At 47.6% G+C, this 18,519-nt stretch overlaps 1 protein-coding gene across 1 annotated transcript; it reads left to right on the forward strand.

Moving 5' to 3' along the window:
- Positions 1-18: 18 nt before the first annotated feature.
- On the forward strand, positions 19-15,159 carry GPR157 (G protein-coupled receptor 157). Its single transcript, XM_059830035.1, is given in 7 exon segments — positions 19-105; positions 108-139; positions 2,366-2,415; positions 3,933-4,386; positions 11,441-11,654; positions 14,115-14,309; positions 14,836-15,159. Coding segments are annotated over 7 exon segments (1,254 nt in total). The 3' UTR covers positions 15,058-15,159.
- The last annotated feature ends 3,360 nt before the right edge of the window (positions 15,160-18,519 follow it).

Raw genomic sequence — 18,519 nt, forward strand, 5'->3', positions numbered from 1 at the left:
CACTGCCTTTGATTTGTCATGTATCTTTGGGCAGTTTCCAGATATTTCTATTCTCTGGACAACCACGGATTCCATGGGACAGAAGGTAGGAATGTGCGTCTGGGCAGAGGCAGCTGCACCGCTACCCTGCAAGTAGAAGGTAACGATATCAAGATTACAGGAACGCCACAGAGGTGCTGGGTGGTGGATGTCTTGCATGTGAAGATGTCAAGAAAATGAAAGGTAGTGGGAATCTTCAGTAAGAAGTTACCTGCCTTTTATTACTCAGTTTTGAAGCACTAACTCCTCATGCATGCCCTTCTGTTGAGTGATGACTTATGTGTAAATTTACCATATTCCTATTTTTAGAGAACAGGGGGAGATCCAGCAGAAGATCCTATACCTGTCCTATTTCTTTCTGATTGCGAAGGGAAAGATACATCTCTCAGTGAATTGAGACAAAACCAGAATTTGCATTTCCACTAACATGAGGTTGTAATTCAGATACTCCCTTCTTTCCAGTTCTATAGTAGTAGTTTGTCAGGTCATCATAAGTTGTGGAAATAAACAACTGTCTTGCAAGACTTAATTAAGCTGTGTTGTAAAGCCACATCCGTCACCCCCAAATAAAAGCAACACTCAAAAGTTTGAAGTGGTTTGTCTGGATGGTTGTGATAGGTGAGTGAGTGTCTTGGGCTATAAAAGTGGGGAAAGGGAAACCAAAGAACAAGGAAGAAGCCAACAATGTGTAAGAGCAACAACTGGGAATGCCGCCTTGACAAAGTTTGGCTCATGTTTTTTTGGGTCAGATGGTAGCTAAAGAAAGTCTGAAATAATGATTAGTTAAAAAAAGCTATTAGCATCAGATTGTGTTCAGGGGAAATGCGAGTTGCTGCAACTTCCTTTTCCTATAGAGAATATGCAGAGGGCATCGGGCTCCAAAATAAACTACTTCTAAATGTAAAAGCCTGCTTGACTGAAGTTTAACTGAGTGCTAAACGTCAAAAAGGCACATAGAAAGATCTTGTTTCCAAAGTAACTTAACAGAGTAAATGACAGATGCATCAAGGTGACCAAGAAGCAGCACGCCAAGCCTGGATATAGCTGGAGACTTAGAAAAGACAATTTTAAAAAGCTCTGAAGCTCTATCGAGCAACTTCTTGGAAAGCGTTGGTGTGACTTGTCCTTGGAGGTGATCTCGGGAGCAGAAGCAGTGTGTTTGGATGGCACAGGAAAGGCAACTGTAAGATGGTTCAGTTGTGGGGTGCTCTGTGTGCTGACCCACGTGGCCCCTTTTTGTGCTGTGGCAAAAGTGATCTCAAGCAATCTGATAAAGAGCTCTAAAGACCTCAGTCAGAACTGGCACCCAATCCCAGGTAGCCAAGGCATAACTGAATGTTAGTGAAAAGCTCTTTGTGAACTGGCAGAGGGCGTGAAGACTTATCCTGATGAACTGGTGTGTCCCCAAGGACTTCCAGGATTCATTAGAAAATTGGATTTGAACTTAGAAGTCAAAAGCAGATGAAGATAATCAAAAGCTTAAGGAGGCAGTGGAACTGGCTGCAGGTTTTGAGTACAGCTGTGCGGCAGAGTAGTGGAAGAAGAAATTGCTGCAGTGGAAAAATGGGAAAACCTGCTCTTAAACATGTAAGCAGTAGTGGGCCTCTTACACATCTGAGGGGAATGTGGGTTTACTTTTTAAAAAGTGCAATTGTTTTTTTTTTTCCAATAGAATGGCAATAGTGGAAAAATAGAGTTCAATTAAATACTAGTTATCCTGAAAAACTTAGTTGTAAAATGGTGTGTTCCAAATACAAGACTGGTCAAAAGAAGTGGTTTAAAATGTTGAAGAACCCCTTCTCAATTGGGAAGACGGGAATGTAAAACTGAAAGGACACCATGGCCAAAAGTAAGATGCAAACACTGAATAGTTTGCGTTTTTAAAGACATTTCCATCAGATGTGTTCTCTAGGGTGTGTTAGATGGCTTTGGGGTGCTGAGAGAAGCTTGGGTGGGGGGTAAGGTACCTGGTGTTACAGGTCAGAATAAAGCTTGTTAAAAATCGTGAGTTCAGCAGGGATCCTTCAGGGCTAGGTAGCTAGGACATGATTAAGCTGTCTGAGAGAACAAGACACCTGAAACAATAACCATCTCCTCTGGAAGATGAGCACATCGCTATCCACGTCAAAGGTACAAGGTATGAGTTGTCTGGGTGGAAGCCAATGGAAGTATCAGGCAAGTTAGAAGCAAACAAGGACGTGCTTTCAACTTCTAAGTTCTTTGAAGGGGGGGGGGGAAAGCACTTTCTCACCGCCAGAAATGTAAAATCTGTTCGACAAGGTAGTGAATGCTCTATTGTGTCTGCTTATCGCTTCCCGCTTCACAGGTCGCGGGATGCTGCAAGAGGCAGTGCTGGCGTGTTTCAGCGAAGAATGTGGAAGGTGAAGATAACGTTGGTGCCACTCAGGAGGGTGAAGGAACCGGGGGAGGGTTGCTGGCCTGATAACCTCTGATCCTGGGTATCTCAACATGTACGGTTCAAATGGTGCCCGTGAGTGTTCTGTGAAGTACTGAGATATGTGTGTGTGTGTGTGTGTATATATATACACACACATATAGATGTGTGTGTATATATACACAGATATGTATATAGATGTGTGTGTATATAGATGCGTGGGTGTATATACATATATGTGTATATAGATGTGTGTGTATATATAGATGCGTGTGTGTATATACACGTGTATATAGATGTGTGTGTATATATAGATGCGTGTGTATATACATGTGTATATAGATGTGTGTGTATATAGATGCGTGTGTGTATATACACGTGTATATAGATGTGTGTATATATAGATGCGCGTGTGTATATACACGTGTATATAGATGTGTGTGTATATATAGATGCGCGTGTGTATATACACATATGTGTATATAGATGTGTGTGTATATATAGATGCGCGTGTGTATATATACATATGTGTATATAGATGTGTGTGTATATATAGATGCACGTGTGTATATATACATATGTGTGTATAGATGCGTGTGTGTGTATAGATGCGTGTGTGTGTATAGATGCGTGTGTATACATATGTATATAGATGTGTGTATATATAGATGCGCGTGTGTATATACACGTGTATATAGATGTGTGTGTATGTATAGATGCGTGTGTGTATATATAGATATGTGTATATAGATGTGTGTGTATATATAGATATGTGTGTATACACGTGTGTGTGTATACATGTGTGTGTATACAGATATGTGTGTATACACGTATTTGTACACGTGTGTGTATATATACACACACATCTATATATGTGTGTATATGTACACATATATGTACACATCTATAGATATGTGTGGGTGTATACACACACAGAGATATCTATATATATGATATACACAGATATACTACATACATGCACACACACATATATCTCTCTATAGATATCTCTGTGTGTGTGTGCACATACATAGTTCTGGCTCGGAAAAGGGTGGGGGAGTTGTGCGCTCTCCTTGGGGCAGAAAGGGGGCAAGCCTGGCTTTTAGGAAGCGACAGCCCAAACGGCGTTTACTTCTGGCTCAGTCCCCCCGTCCCCTCGCCCCGGGCCGTGGCGGCGGGTTTTCTTCTCCCATTTCAAGGGAAAAGGTCCTTCCTGGGCCGCGGGGGAGGCGGCAGGTTCTCCCTGGGCGGCCGGGGCCGCGGGCAGCTGCCGCCGCTGCCCCCGGGGCCGGGCCGGGGCGGTGCTGCCGTGACGGGCGGGGCGGGCCGGGCCCCCGCCGCCCCCCGCGCTGCCGAGCCGGCTCCCCCCGCCCCGCCCCGCCCCGCCCCTGCCCTCGCCCTGCTCATCCCCTCCTTCTCCTTCTCCTTCCTCGCCGCTCTCCAGCCGAGCCCGCCCGTCCCGCCCTGTCCCGGGGCGCAGCGGGGTGCCGCCCCCCCCGCCCGGCTCTCGCTCGCTCCGTCCGCCGCCCGGCCGGTGCTGGGGCCGCCGCCTTGTGCGCTGCCTCCGTCTGCGGCATGCCCGGGCCTCTGCCCCCCACGGAGCTGTACGCCTCGGAGCGGGCGGTCGTGCTGGTCTCCTGCGTGCTCTCCTTCCTGGGTTCCGGCCTCCTGGTTTGCACCCACGCCCTGTGGCCGGAGCTGCGGACCCGTCCCCGGCAGCTCCTGCTCTATCTCTCGCTGGCGGACCTCCTCTCAGCCCTCTCTTACTTCTACGGGGTGCTGCAGGACTTCGACAGGACCTCATGGGACTGCGTGCTGCAGGGTGCCCTGTCCACCTTCTCCAACACCAGCTCCTTCTTCTGGACCATGGCCATTGCCCTTTACCTCTATGTCACCATTGTGAGGGGCTCGCCCACTGGCACAGGCTTGCTCTGCTGCTTCCATGTCGTGAGGTGGGTGCTGTTCCCTGAGAGCACGAGGTGTGGACCCCAGTGGCACCCTCTCGGTGGCCCCGAGCCACGGCTGCGGCGTGCGGCGTGCTCTGCTCTGCGATGGAGCGCTTGGATGGCTGCTCGAGTCACCTGCTCTTTTCTTAAGGATAGCGTGCCCTTCTCAAGTTCCTTTTAAACAGGGATTTTGCTGTCTTTTTATTAAGCAGCCCTGCTTCTTTCCCCCCTCTCCTCCTACACTAAGAAATGGAGATGTGGAAAAGTTAAATTTTTGCTTAAGGTCACATAGAAAACTCTCTGGCAAGAGATAACAACTGCGAAAACCCTGGCTTCTGCTTTCCCTCCGCAGTCGCCTCTGATGTCCTAGAAATAATGTCATGAAACTTGTATTTGCAATACTAGTCTGCTGCTGCCAAAACTCCTGTGTCTGGGATCCGTTTCCACAGGTCCCTGAATTCCCGGCGTCAGCCTGGTCTGTAGATCCTTCCCCTTTCCCCAGGCAGGTTGCTGTAGTTCAGTACTCGTAGGAGAATGTAGTCTACAAGTGGGGAGGCTGCTAGAAAAGCACTCTGAAGGTTGTTTTGGCATGCTTGACTGAAAGCAAGACAAAAACAGACCACAGTGTAGCTTTATGTCTCGGTTTGTGCTATTTAGTGAGCTGATTTTCCACGTTGTGTTTAGCAAAAGCTTTCATTATGCAATTTGAGCCTGGGGAATCATGTGCTACCTCCACGCCGAGCAAAACAGTGAACCTTTAGTCCTCTCTGCTGCCAAGCTTTTGCAATAAATTGTAAGAGGAATGATCTGGTTTAAAAAGAAAAAAAAAAAAGCTATCAGGGCAAGTACTGAATTTTCTTTGGTTTCTTAGTCAAATACTTGTCACCTTTTATTTTCAAACAGCATGGTTTGGGAGATGATTGAATTAGTGTTGAGTCCAGGTAAAGGTGGGCCAGAGAAGGACATGAAAGCTAAGTGTGAATCAGGGAGGAACTTGAATTCCTGCCCTACCTGTTCTAATTATGGCTTGACAGCAAGGGCTGCCTGTGAGGAAGCCTGAGGTGACCGCACATGCGTCTGGGTACGTGGGGCTAGTGTTGGTGAAGTTGAAGTAAGATGGGGCGAGACAGTGGAGTTTGTGAGGTTACAGGCTTGGGGACGAGTGGCTGGAAAGCTGCCCGGCAGAAAAGGACCTGGGGGTGTTGATCGACACCCGGCTGAATGTGAGCCAGCAGTGTGCCCAGGTGGCCAAGAAGGCCAACAGCATCCTGGCCTGTATCAGAAATGGTGTGGCAGCAGGAGCAGGGAGGGGATCGTGCCCCTGGACTCGGCGCTGGTGAGGCCGCACCTCGAATGCTGTGTTCAGTGTTGGGCCCCTCGCTCCAAGAAGGACATTGAGGTGCTGGAGCGTGTCCAGAGAAGGGCGACGGAGCTGGTGAGGGGTCTGGAGCACAAGTCTGATGAGGAGCGGCTGAGGGAGCTGGGGGTGTTCAGTCTGGAGAAGAGGGGGCTGAGGGGAGACCTCATCGCTCTCTACAACTGCCTGAAAGGGGGTTGTGGGGAGGGGGGTGTCGGTCTCTTCTCCCATGTAACTAGCGATAGAATGAGAGGAGATGGCCTCAAGTTGCGCCAGGGGAGGTTTAGGCTGGATATTAGGAAAAATGTCTTTACTGGGAGAGCGGTGAAGCACTGGAAGAGGCTGCCCAGGGAGGTGGTGGAGTCACCATCGCTGGAGGGGTTCAAGGAACGTGTGGCCGTGGCACTGCGGGACATGGTTTAGTGGGCATGGTGGGGTTGGGTTGGTGGTTGGACTTGATGATCTTACAGGTCTTTTCCAACCTTAATGATTCTGTGATTCATTTCAAGTGAGTAGAGAGTTGCACTGTAAGAATTATGGAGAGGACGGAGTGCCGGAAAAGAGCCACATCTTGCTTAAGGAACAGAAAAAGGGAGTCTGACTTCTTTACGGGCATGCAGTCTACATCAGGCTACATCAAAGAGTTGATGCATATCTGGCCTATTTATAATTTTCCTGTCTGCTAATCACTCGTTGTGTGGCCTTCATCTGTACTTTTAACTTCTCCATCTAGTTTAATGCTTCTTAGCCTTATGAACTACGAAGTGCGGAAAGAAACAGCAGATTCACTGTAATAAAGTTGGCTGTAATCTGTCCTCTCTTTTAAAACCATAAAAATCCTGAAAGATTGCTCTGCCCTGCGACAGCGGGGAAGGGAGTGTTCAAACTGAACTTCCTCTGGGTGAATTTGCTAGGTTTATGCTCAGGTCTTCACAGTAAAAATAAAATGCTCTCTTCTGTTCTTGGTATTGATCAGCTCCACATTCGCTGTTTAAAGGGTAGTATAGATAGCTTTCATCAAAGACCTATTGCTAGGTTCTGCTTCGGAAAGACTCCCATTCTGCGCAGAGCCAGTGTTTAAAGCTCCTTCCTGCTTTATCATCTGTATGAAAAGCCAGAGGAAACAAGTGAGGACCTGTTCTCTGCCTGTCCCCTTGTGACACATCTTTCCTTCCCTGCACTTTTTATCATTACCTGAGAACTCAATCATAAAATCAAATTCTGGCCATAATGCTTGGAGATGGCTCCCCTTGCCCTTCTCAGTGCTTCAAAGTCCTCCTGGCTATCTGCGGTGCTGTTAGCCTAAAAATCTTCCAGTACCACGCAGATAGGAACTGCTGCAGGTGACACGACAAGATACTAGCACGTACATTAATTGCGGAAGGCAGGCGAGGGATATTTGTCTAGGGCAAAAGGAAAGGTGGCAAAGGGCAGATGATGTGTTGAGGGTTTAAAGGTAAGTTTCCAGTATTTTTGTCTAGGCAAGAACCTGGGATTTTTTTTTTCCCCCCTCCTCGCTTCATAGGTTGCTAACGCAGTCATGCCATGACCATTGTGTGAGGAGCCGTCCTGAGACCCTTCTGGAAGGGATTCAAGGCAGGATGGAGTTGTCACGCGTGTTTCCTCTTCACAAGCAGTTACTCGTAAGGGGCAAGTGTTTGGAAAGACGAATACTCTTTTAATGTTGAGTATAACCAGAGCCTGTTTGTTCTTTAGCTGAGTGGAGCTGACTAAATATATGTTGGAAGTCAGTACCTGAAATGTTCTTTTTAGGGAAATTGGGATGTCATGCTGGATGGAACCAGTCAAACAGGTTTGTTCCTTATTGATTCATGTGGTAACACATCCACCTATTCCCCAGCTAGGCTAGAGAACTGCAGGCGCTGTTTTGTTTTTAAACTTGTGTTGAGCTCAGGTGAGCTTTGAAAACAGCTTACAGTTAGCTTTGAAAATATTTATGTCGTCGTGAGGTGTATTCCTGTCATCCAGAGCGTACGTTTCCAGGCTACCTCGCTTGTTCTGGATTTCTGAATATCAAGTATCATTTAGTTGGGTAATGTCATCTTTGCTGTGAGAGTAGTTGAACCAAACTTGGGGTGAGGAATGGACCAGAACCCACCTTGGGACTGTTTCTTGCTTTGCTTTTGACAGCAACTGCTGCCAACTTCTGAAGCATTTGCATTTCATGATCAGGCTATGCAGGTGGTTATAAGCATATATATGGTTTTTTATACATGTAAAAAATATGTGTGCTTATATACGTTTATAACCATGCGTATATATGTACATATGCATATGTGTCCATGGAGTCCCTGGGGATCCTTTCCTGTGCTGCTGTGCTGTACGTCTGAGTCCCCAACGTGCTGCCTCATGCATGACTGTGACAGTGCCGGTGCTCGATTTCGGAACTGGACTGAAGTCCCTACACGTTGCCTGTAAGGCGCGGGGATCTCTTGAAATTTGCTGTGGCTTTATCATTTAGTTTATAAAGCTTGTAGGTCAGTCCAGTCAAAGCACGAGCTACCTGACTGCTGGTGCCTTAGCTTTTAAATTCTTGCACGCTTCTCTGGGAGGAGTCTCCGCTTGGTAGCGGGAAGCTGGGACTTGGGTACTGCAAACTCAAACTAAGGTTTGAGTGGGTACAAAAAAAAGTAAAACTTAAGTTGGAACAGACTTGCTCTGGAGTTCTGCTTACAACGTATGCGCAAAGCTCTTTCCTGAAATTGGCTGGTATATCCAGAAGAGATATTTTTCTCTCTTACAGACTAAAAACAGGAAGGCGATTCCCAGCAGGAATCGCCTGCAGGCTTGCTGGTGGGATGGTTTGTTGTCTAACCTGTGCAAGGAGGTGGCTGTCAATCTGCCCTGCTTGCAAGAGCCTCTGGAAAAAAAAAGAAGCAGCTGTGCAGTAAATCAAAACGTGGTATTAAGCAATCTGACCCAGGCATATTGAGGACAAGAAAACCAACACAGCTTGAGCTGTACGCTGCTGTAGTTCAAGGGTCCTTGTCTTCCTCGCGTAAATGCGGCATTGGTGTTAATGTGGAAAGATCTACTGGGTTGTGTGTATTCTTATTAATAGATTGCTGGGGGCTACATTAGGGAAATAAGTACTGTTGTAGCTGCCTTAGAGGTGGGATTGCCAGCCTTTTTACAGAGATGCAGCGAGTAGCCGCCTTTCCCTTCTCTCCCACATGGATTGTGTTTAGATCCAAGCGTGCTCTTGAGAGGCCCAGCCTACCTAAGTGCACTGTCTTTGGGGTTCAGAGTAAAATTTCTGCCTCTTCATGTTGTCTTGGTTCCTTTTTATTCCAGTCTTTACATGTGCCTTGGGTGTATAATGTTCTGCTTCTTCTATCCCTCCATTCTTCTAGATGGGTATGAAGCATTGGTATTTTCCAGTCCTTGGGACTCTGTCATTTAGGGGTTCTTAAGAAAACCAAATCGCTAGTCTCAGTTCTCCTATCCAGTTTTCTAAAATGGAGCTGAACAATTTCACTGAAATGCCTGATTACTTTCTAGATTCTTTCTAACTGCACTTTGAGTTTGTAATCCTTTGTCTTTGGGGTTAGTTGTTATAGCCGTCTGATCCCAATACACTGCTTAAGTGCAGTTTTCTTCCACATTCTTCCTTTTACCAGTTAGATACTTGAAGATTTTTAAGTGCCTTGCCTACTGGTCTGTTTTTTCCTACTGTGGCCTCTCTGTCCGTACGTACTTAACGCTGTTCTCTTTTATATCCATGCCTAGTAATTTGACCTGGTTTTATCTTCTCTCTTTCAGTTTCAGGTCACTGTGAAGATGATTATTTAGGCAAGTTGGTTTCTAATGCACTTCCTTTTTCTTGGTGCTGGACGCATTTGTGCTTGTGTGCCTTAATATGGTTTCTTTAAGGAAGAATTCAGTTCTCTTGAATTCTTTACCTTAGTGGTCAGTTCTTGCAAGCGTACTGAAACTTGAATCTCTTTGAATCTGCAATCCTCGTTTTCAGGCAAATCCCCATTTTTACCAAAACGAGTCTTGAGTTGTGTAGAGACTTTGGTGGTGGTGGCGATGTTTGGAACGTTTTTAGAAAGCCTGCTCTGATAATAGCACGGGGAGGGCTTTCTGCGGCCGAGCTGTCCTTAAATAACAACACTGGCTTGGATCAGCACTGGCTGTTCTGAACTGAACGTTGAAACGGAATGTTCTAAACATGCTAAAAGGTTGAGTCTGAATTTTTTACAGCATTATGTTTACATTTGTTTTGTTTTGTGAGTAGGTGAACCCAGATATTATTTAAGAGTCGGAAATAGGGTATTTTTGAGATCTGATATCACGGGATTATCTCTGATTTTCCAGTTGGGCTGTGGAATTTCAGATAATCTGGTCTAGGCAACTGCTGGGTGCCTACGTAGTCTGATGCATGTGAAACTGATTTTGGGAGGAAGATCCTTTTCACGTTCTCTGCAGCTGCTCCAGGCTGTCAGGGAAAGGCGAGTGTGAAGCAGGAAGGTAATGAGAGCAGTACAGTAATGGCTTTGTTCTCTTTGCATCTGGAGGGACCAGGAGGGTTATGCTGGAAGCTCAGTCTGAGCTCTCCGAAGCATTGGTGTGGTTTATTGAGGAGGTGTCCCTTGTCCCTCTAAGGGCTCGACAGAACCTTTCTCTGAGGATGAATATGAGAAAGGCAGGCGATGTGTTCGGGTGAATGCAGGGAAGTATTTCAGTTGTGGAGAATTGTGAGAGTTGTACATCACAGGCTAGGGCAGGCCTGTGAAGTCCTGGGAATTACCAGCACTCAGGAAGGGGCTGAGTATTTTTACATTTGGGCTTACGGAATTTTTCAGTTCTTGCTCATGGTTTTTTGTGGGCAGCCCAAGCTGCTGAGTGGCAAGTCATGCGTGTCATCAGTTATTTTTCTTCTAAATACTTCCTTATATTTGCCTCTGCTGTCAAGAGAGAGGCCAAAGTCAAAACATAGCTCCGAATTACATGAATATGGCTCCTCTTCGCTTTCTTAGCTTTTTGCTGTTACTGCCAGTGCTTTTTCTTGGGAAGAAGCTTGCCCTTAGTCCTTCAGAAGTTATTCTTTTGCTCCCAAAATATTGACTACATCTCTATATAAAAACAAAGCAAACAAACAAAACCCCCTGTGGAATAAAACTGTGGATTTCTCTGTGTGCTGGTCCTTTGTGCCAAGTGTCACGGAGGAATCGGAACGTGGGATTTGATTGCTTGCCTTCTGAAAGCTGTGAATCGGCCAGCTTGCTCTTGAACGGCTGGGTCCAACAGGATGGTCACCTTGCACAATGCTCTGGCCTTGTCAAATCCTTGACCTCACCTCTATCCAGGAGAGAATGGGAGAAGGGGAGTAGGTGGGATGTCTCTTGTTCACTTGGCTGGACCCTGACCGCTTGCTGTGCGGGCCAGGTTCTGGTTCAGAGTGTAGCACACCGTGCTGCATCTGTCCTTCAGGACTGGGGATCCAAGCTCCTAGAGAGGGTCCCTAGGAAGGGGATTTACAGTCCGCATTCATATGCTGTCAAATACTGTTTGTCAGTCACTTCCCTTAGGCCTGATGCAGGAGTGTTGATGTTCTGCAATAGGTATTGGCCTCCTGTCTGGTGAAGAATCCCTTGGTCTGTCACCCATTTTCCCTGGGGTGTGGAATGACTAAGCTATCTTCTCGGCTTAACCTTGCTCTTCATGTTCTTTCCTCAGCTGGGGAGTCCCCCTTGGCATTACAGTGGCTGCTGTTGCTCTGAAGAAGATTGGCTATGATGCCTCCAATGTTTCTGTTGGCTGGTGTTGGGTCAACTTGGATGCAGAGGATCGGGTCTTGTGGATGTTGTTAACGGGGAAGGTTTGGGAGATACTGGCCTATGTGATTTTGCCGGTGCTCTACATTCTCATCAAGAAGCATATTAATAGAGCGGTGAGTATTTTGCTGCTTTCAGCTTAGGTTACAGACTTGCTATGTGATTATATACTCCCATGCTCTGCAGATTTTGCCGCATACGTGGCGGGTACGCAGGCGGGAATTGCTTCATATGCCGCTGAAACGCACCCACTGCTGGGAGAAGCCCTACACCTGATTGAGCAGCCTGCAGCATCACTACACAATGACTTAGCACAAGAAGGATGTAAAAGCCCTTTGAAAGCTTAAAGGGTTATGGGATGTACATGAGTGAAATGTAAATCCTACAGTAAGAATTAAAACAGGATGTAAAGGACAAAATTTGGCTTTAATCGCGGTTCCACCTGTACCAAGCCTGAGTTTGGCATCTGGACTTATCTAACCTCAGTCATTTTAGGATCTCTAATGATGGTTTGCATTTATGAATCCCTCTTTTGTACTAGCAGCGTAAAGCCCCATTTGGGAATCTGGGCACTATAGCGTTAGGCACCATATGCATACACAGTACAGGAAGACACCCTGTCCTAGGAGGGTTTCAGAATTCAGAGGCTGATTTGCTGCTCTTTCTTCTGAACACAAAGAATCCAGGCATCTAGGACAACATTTGCATAATAGAGAAATCTAGATTGAAAGTGGCAGGAGGAACTACATCCAGAGATTCCTTTTTTCTCTACGTTGTATCGTTGGAAAAAAACCCAAACGTGTCTGGATAGATGTCCTGGAGAATGCTGCCACTGCAGACCTGCTTGCTGTGGTGCCGCTGTGGCAGTCGTAGTTAGGGATAAACACAAATCTGGTTAGGGTGGCAGGATCCTGCAGATGAGTTGGAAGAACAGCGTAGTCTTTAGCAGTCCTAAGGGTGCTGGGAAAGGGGAGTTGAGAAGGTTTGCTAGTGCCTGTCACCATCACCTGACGTAAATCAGACAGGACGCTGTGTTCCAGCAGCTGTCAAAGCAGTGTGACTGCGTGGAAACCTGACCCGCCACCCGGCCGGGCTCTTGCCCTCTTGCTCTGCCAGGGATTCTTGGGCACTGTGCGCTCCCTTCCCCACTCCCAGCCCTCGCCCTCCTCCAGGAGCAGTGCTGGGGGCAGGCTGCTGCCACTCTCCCTTCTCATCAGGGGGGGCCTCAGCAGCACACAGGGCCTTCTGGACTGGAGCATCTCTCTTCCCATCACTAGGGACTTTGCCAAGCCTGGTAGCCTGCTTGCCAAGCCTGGTAGCCTGCTTACTAAGCCTTTTCACAGGCAGGAGGTCTCCCACTTCCAAGGAAGAGCAATAGGCAACCGGCGCTGGGTTTGGGTTGTGCTAATGGCTGAAGTGGGTTTTGCAGTAGTGGCTGCTGCAGAGGCGGAGAGGCAGGAGAAAGGATGGAAGTAGCTGTTGTGGGGGGACACAGGGGCTTTCCAAATGGAAAAGACTGCATAAAGTGGATGGCAAGCGGCACCGAAAGCCCTTAGCGAGCTTTGACTCAGGCCACCGTGCAGTGTTGTCATACAGCTCTGTTCTGGAGGAAGTAAGGTGCCAGGACTGGGAGTGCTGGAGTGAAGGAGAGCACAATGCATCAAAGTTGTGTATGCTCTGTAGCCCTGATGGTAGGAGGAATAGTTTTCTGCAGGTCAGCTATCCTGGGATTTAATCTCTTCGCCCACATTAACATCCTGGTGTTCAGCACCACGTGTCCCGGCAGCTGCTCTGTGCGCTGTGTTGACCTGCTCTCCCCCATCCAGGAATCTGAGTGCATCCAGTAGCTTTCACCATAGGAAGGTCTCATGGGCTTTACACCTCCAACCGCCCTGATCCAGGGCACAGATCCCTGATTTTTTTTCTACATGTGCTGGTATAGAGGGGTTTGCTGGCTTGTCCAACTCTATGGAAGCTCATTGCTGACAGTATATGGTCAGAAATCAGGCAGCAGGTTCTACACAAACATACTGAAGGACTGGTTCACATGCGCAAAAATTCCTTGTGGAACTTGCTGGTTGTGGCCGTGGTGAAGGGCAAAAGTTTGAACAGTTTGAGGAGGATAAGCCAGACTTCTCCCCATATATAAATATATGTATCTTACCAAGAAGCCTTCCCAAGGCCAAACCCTTGGCCATGCATTTACAAAGTGGTAGAGCCAGCAGCGATGGGGCCGGGCCACTGGACCAGCACAGATATTTTGTGGAGTACCACTTTTTTTTCACATTGCTCTGACCTGGTTTCTTGGCAAGTCCGTAGCGATGTTTGCTAATAAAGCTTTAGTGGGACTCTGACAAGGGCTGGATACCCTTATTTGACACTCCTTGGCTTCAGCAGGAATGTTTGCATTAGCAAGGGGAGAATGTGGCTGAAGACTGGTGCTCATAACTGTGTCCCTGTTAACTTCCCACAAGGTGCAAAGATCTAGTTTGCTTTGGAAAGAATCCTTGCAGCTAAATGTCCAATGTGTGTAGCTTTTTGTTTGTTTTTTGTCTCCCTCCCGCCCTCCATGGAAGCACGCAGCTCTCTCAGAGTATCGCCCCATTCTCTCAAGAGCACCTGCACTTCAGCCCCGGACTTCCATAGCAGATAAGAAGTTGATTCTCATCCCTGTCATCTTTATCATCCTCCGCATCTGGAGCACTGTGCGATTCATTCTGACCCTTTGTAACTCCCCTGCAGTGCAAAATTCAGTCCTGGTTGTGCTGCATGTAAGTATTTTCCAGGAAATGCATTAGAAGGAGGATCTGGGAGGGAGATAAGGCTTTGTTGCTCTTAATACCACTTTTTCTGTGGCAGGATGCAGCGCGCAGTGGTAAAACAACATGCGCGGTGCAAGAACGCCTGGTCCCTACTTGCAGGCGCTGTCTGGGATGCTCAGCAATAGCTATTTCAGCAGCATCTAGTGGCAACATAAAATAACTGCAATAGGAGTGTTGGGCAATGCCGGCTGCTTGTAGGAAAAGCAGGCGCAGGCCAGAAATGTTGGGTGTCCATCCGTCAGCAGGGCTCAGCCTACTCCTGCCCCAGACCAGGCTGCAGAAACAGCAACCCACAACAGCCCTCTGGTCTGCTTTTGGGTGCAAGGTTGGTTCTTCTGAATCTGTTTTTCTCATTTAGGTGGAAGTTGCTGACTGCCAGTTGGGTGGCACAATAGTCGGTCTGACACGATGTTTGCTCTTCTCTGGGGGGTGCCTGTAGGAACGGCACTGGTTAATTCCTTTCTTGCCCTTGCAGGGAATTGGTAACACGTTCCAAGGAGGTGCCAACTGTATTATGTTTGTCCTCTGTACGCGGGCGGTCCGGACTCGGCTGTTTTCCTCCATTTGCTGTTGCCACTATGACGAGTTGGATTGGCCTTTGCAAAGATCAAACAGCCACTGGCAGTGCCCAGAACCCCGCAGGAACAAGGATGTGCCAGGCCCCGAGCGGACGAAACCCCTGCTTTCCAGCACCTGAGCCTGGGCTGCCTACATCTCAGCGTTGATGACTTCTTTCTTGGTAAAGATCTAGTGTGAGTCTCTCCTCCTGCCGTGCCTGTGCATAGCTTCGTGATGTGAGGGGTGGGGAACAGCTATCCGTAAGCAGTTGACAGAGAGGTAGGTTTCTGCTGCCACTGTGGGGGTTCCCTGTCTGACTCCACAGCAGCTCCCCATCGTGCTCCTTTGGGGTGAAACCATTTATAGAACTGACCCACGCCCCTCCCCTGCAAGCTGGGGTAGTGTCTGTTACTCAAGCCTGTAAAATGAGGAAATAGTCTGCAGAGCTGTCTGGCCAGAAGGACGGGACCCCGGTGAAAACTGAAGAAGAGGAATTAGTGGCTCCTTTTGATGTAAAATGCCACGCACACATACATTTCTTCAGTACTGCACAGTTCAGATGTATTTAGTGCCCCAAGTATTCCTCATAAGGTAATGCAATCCCTGCTGCCGGTCGTCAAAACAGAGGGTAAGTGATTCATCCAAGCTTACGTAGAAAATCTGTAGGAGCAAAAACTTGGCAGAAGCTCTTCATCATTTTGGGTACAAGATTGGACACTGATGACCTTGCATTGGTCTAGTTGTGTGAGCATCTTGTTGCCTTGTGCTTGACTTCATAAGTGATAGTGGCAGAACATTTAGGGGTGTCAGACTGAATCTATTTAAGAGCACCTGGGGCTGGGGTGCTGTCTGGGCTTCTGCCTGTGACGTGGGTATTGATAGCGCTCTCTTCAGTAAGAGAGTGTGGCTGAAGGAGGTAAAAACCTAGAGCAGCTGTCCTGACTGCTTAGGTAAATGTAAACCGTGATGTGCCAGGAACTGGCGGGCTCTGCAGAAAGAGTATGAAACCCTGTGTACTTCTGCAGTTATACTTAGCCTGCAGGTCATGCTCCGTAAAAAGGGCTGGGTCTGAAAGGCAGCGAGCCTGCCTGGGTCACGGGCACAGCCGGGGATGCGCATCGAGCATCCTGGGAAGAAAGCTGTGTTTGGGTATGGTAGGTCTCCGAGTAGACCTCTCTCATGTACGTCTGTTTCTTGTCCTTGTGGGCCACAAAGCCCGAAAAACCAAAGGATTTATTTTAATCAATTGACAATTCTTCTTAATTTGTATAACAAGTTTTTTTGCAAAAAGAAGAGGAGCCTTGTGGATTGCCTGGGGAGAGAGGGCAGCTGCCAGGCTCCCACTGCTCCGGGCACCCAGCTGTTCAAAAGCTGCTCTTATTAGTTTAATTTTAGTCATTTTAATAAGATGCAGAACAGTTAAATGATACAGTGATCTCATGGGACTATAGGCAGAGGTGAGTCCTGTTATTTCCTGAATTGAAGACTTGGCATTAAATTTATTATATTAATATATTTAAACCCCCTTGTACCCAGGCTGCGTAAATGTGGGAGAGTGGAGTCATCAAGAGCTCATTAGCTCATTTCATGGGGCTGTAGAGGGGCTCAACTCTTTAGCATCCCTTGAGTCTCTGAAGGGTAGATGCAAGTATCTTACCTCTTGTATAGATGACTTCAAGAGGTTTTGCCTCCTTTCAAGGTAGCTCCTTTGGTAGCTCAACCTCATGTTAATCCACGTGGCTTGGAAAGAGGACCTATGTTAAAAACAGGAAGGTAGGATGGTAAATCTTAAAATCTTAAATTTTACGAGACTTAGATTTGTGCTGTGTTCAGTTTTTTGGAGCCAGCACCAAAGAGGTAGTAAAATTGTCACCAACTTGGCTTAAGGGAAAACAAAACACACCACCACAAACACAAAAATCAACTGTCCGCTCCCCCTCCCACCTAACCAGGACACAGGTTCCTTGTTCTCGGTTTGCCTTTTTCCATAACAGAGCTCTGAGATGCTTTTGGAGGAGTGTGCAGCTTGACAGAATTACACTTCCAGCTCCCAGGGGTTCAGGGAAGTGTGCTGGGCTGTAAATGCCAGCTAGCGGCAATAGCACCCGTGCTGATACGAGTGGAAAGTCTCTGGTCATCTTCATGTAGGCAAGGGCAGAGAAAGAACAGCCAACGGAGAACCTCTTAGAAGTGCCTGTAGTTCCTAATGCTGAAGCTGACTGCAGCCTAAATACGGGGTAATAGGGGAGGGGGTGTGCAGAAATGCTTGGCTGCTCCTGGCAGGTCCCCCTCAGTCTCTGGCATGAAGCGCAAGTGCAGGGTGGTGCTGGAGTGCAGTTCTCCCTCCAGCCTCAGCTGTCTGTGAAGATGACTCTGAACTCTTTCCTGTCAGGCATGGACTGGAGAATTTGAACTCTGATGTTTTTGAAGGTGGCTGAGGTTGGGGTACCTGGTTGTACTTTAGGAATGGGTCCATCACGCCTGTTGTCAGCTGCTGCAAGGTGATGTCCCTGTGGCTTGAGCTGCAGCAAGCCTGTTGTCCTGGCTCAGGGCAAACCGGTGCGCACTGGCTGGAGAAAGATGGAGCAGCCCTGGATTTTACCTGTGCTTCATTTTGAGCAGGTGCGGGATCATCCCAGAGTCCCATGGAAGGAGCTAAAGCCTGGGGAGAAGCACCGCTGGAGTGGCTAAGCAAACGGAAGAGGTCCTGCTCCTCCTCGGCATTCGGATACCAGCTGCTTTGGTCTTGAACTTTGCTCAGGATCCTCTGGAAGATACTGTTTGGCTGTATTCCAACTTCCTGGTTTTCTTCCCTCCTTCCCCTCTTCCTCCACTATAAATCTTAAAAATGGTTTGGGGTTTTGCTTTTCTGTCTGACAAGGCAAACGTGTTGTGAACAAATATCGTGGTGATAGGAAAACTTTAGTAACTGCTGAATAGGACTATCCCGGGCACGGATTTCAGTCCTAGTGTGTGAGGTCTTCCAGGGAGCTCCAGACTAGCTCCTGTTCTTCACTTGAATGTGGACAGTAGTGCGCAAACACGCTTGTTTGGTGGTGGTGATGGATGGTTCCTCTTGATGGTTTATTTCTCCTCCTTGGTGTTTAGGGGTCGTCATCATCAGGGTTTGTGGTGGCAGCGTGCTTATTGCCTCCTGGGGAAATCTGAACTCTGCAGACTCCCTTGGTGCTCAGGGATATCTGGATGTACCACCCCAGCCTCCAGCAAGGACAGCCCTCACCCCGCAGCAAGACGATGCCTGGCATGTGCTCTGAACTCCACGTGTCCTCTGCCGAAGCACAGGCTACAGTCTGTTCTTGCGTTGGGAGTGTTCTATCAGAGCTGGGGAGGGGATGGTTTTTGTTTGCTATTTGGAGATAGTGTTTTACTTTATTTACAGCTCCTCACTTGTTTTTTAAACATTTTCTCTAACTTTTACAAAATAAAGTTTTGTTTCTTTACCAAGTTGTTGTCCAAGCATGTTGTGATGGTTCTCAGCACCTTGGAGAATTTGGATGAGAAATTGTTGCAAGATCTTACTTCAGGTTTCTTTTGTGTCTACCGTAAAGACTAAGGCATGTACAGGAAGACAAATATTTTC

The sequence above is a fragment of the Gavia stellata genome, chromosome 27 (genome assembly GCF_030936135.1).
Source record: "Gavia stellata isolate bGavSte3 chromosome 27, bGavSte3.hap2, whole genome shotgun sequence".
In the NCBI taxonomy this organism is placed as follows: domain Eukaryota; kingdom Metazoa; phylum Chordata; class Aves; order Gaviiformes; family Gaviidae; genus Gavia; species Gavia stellata.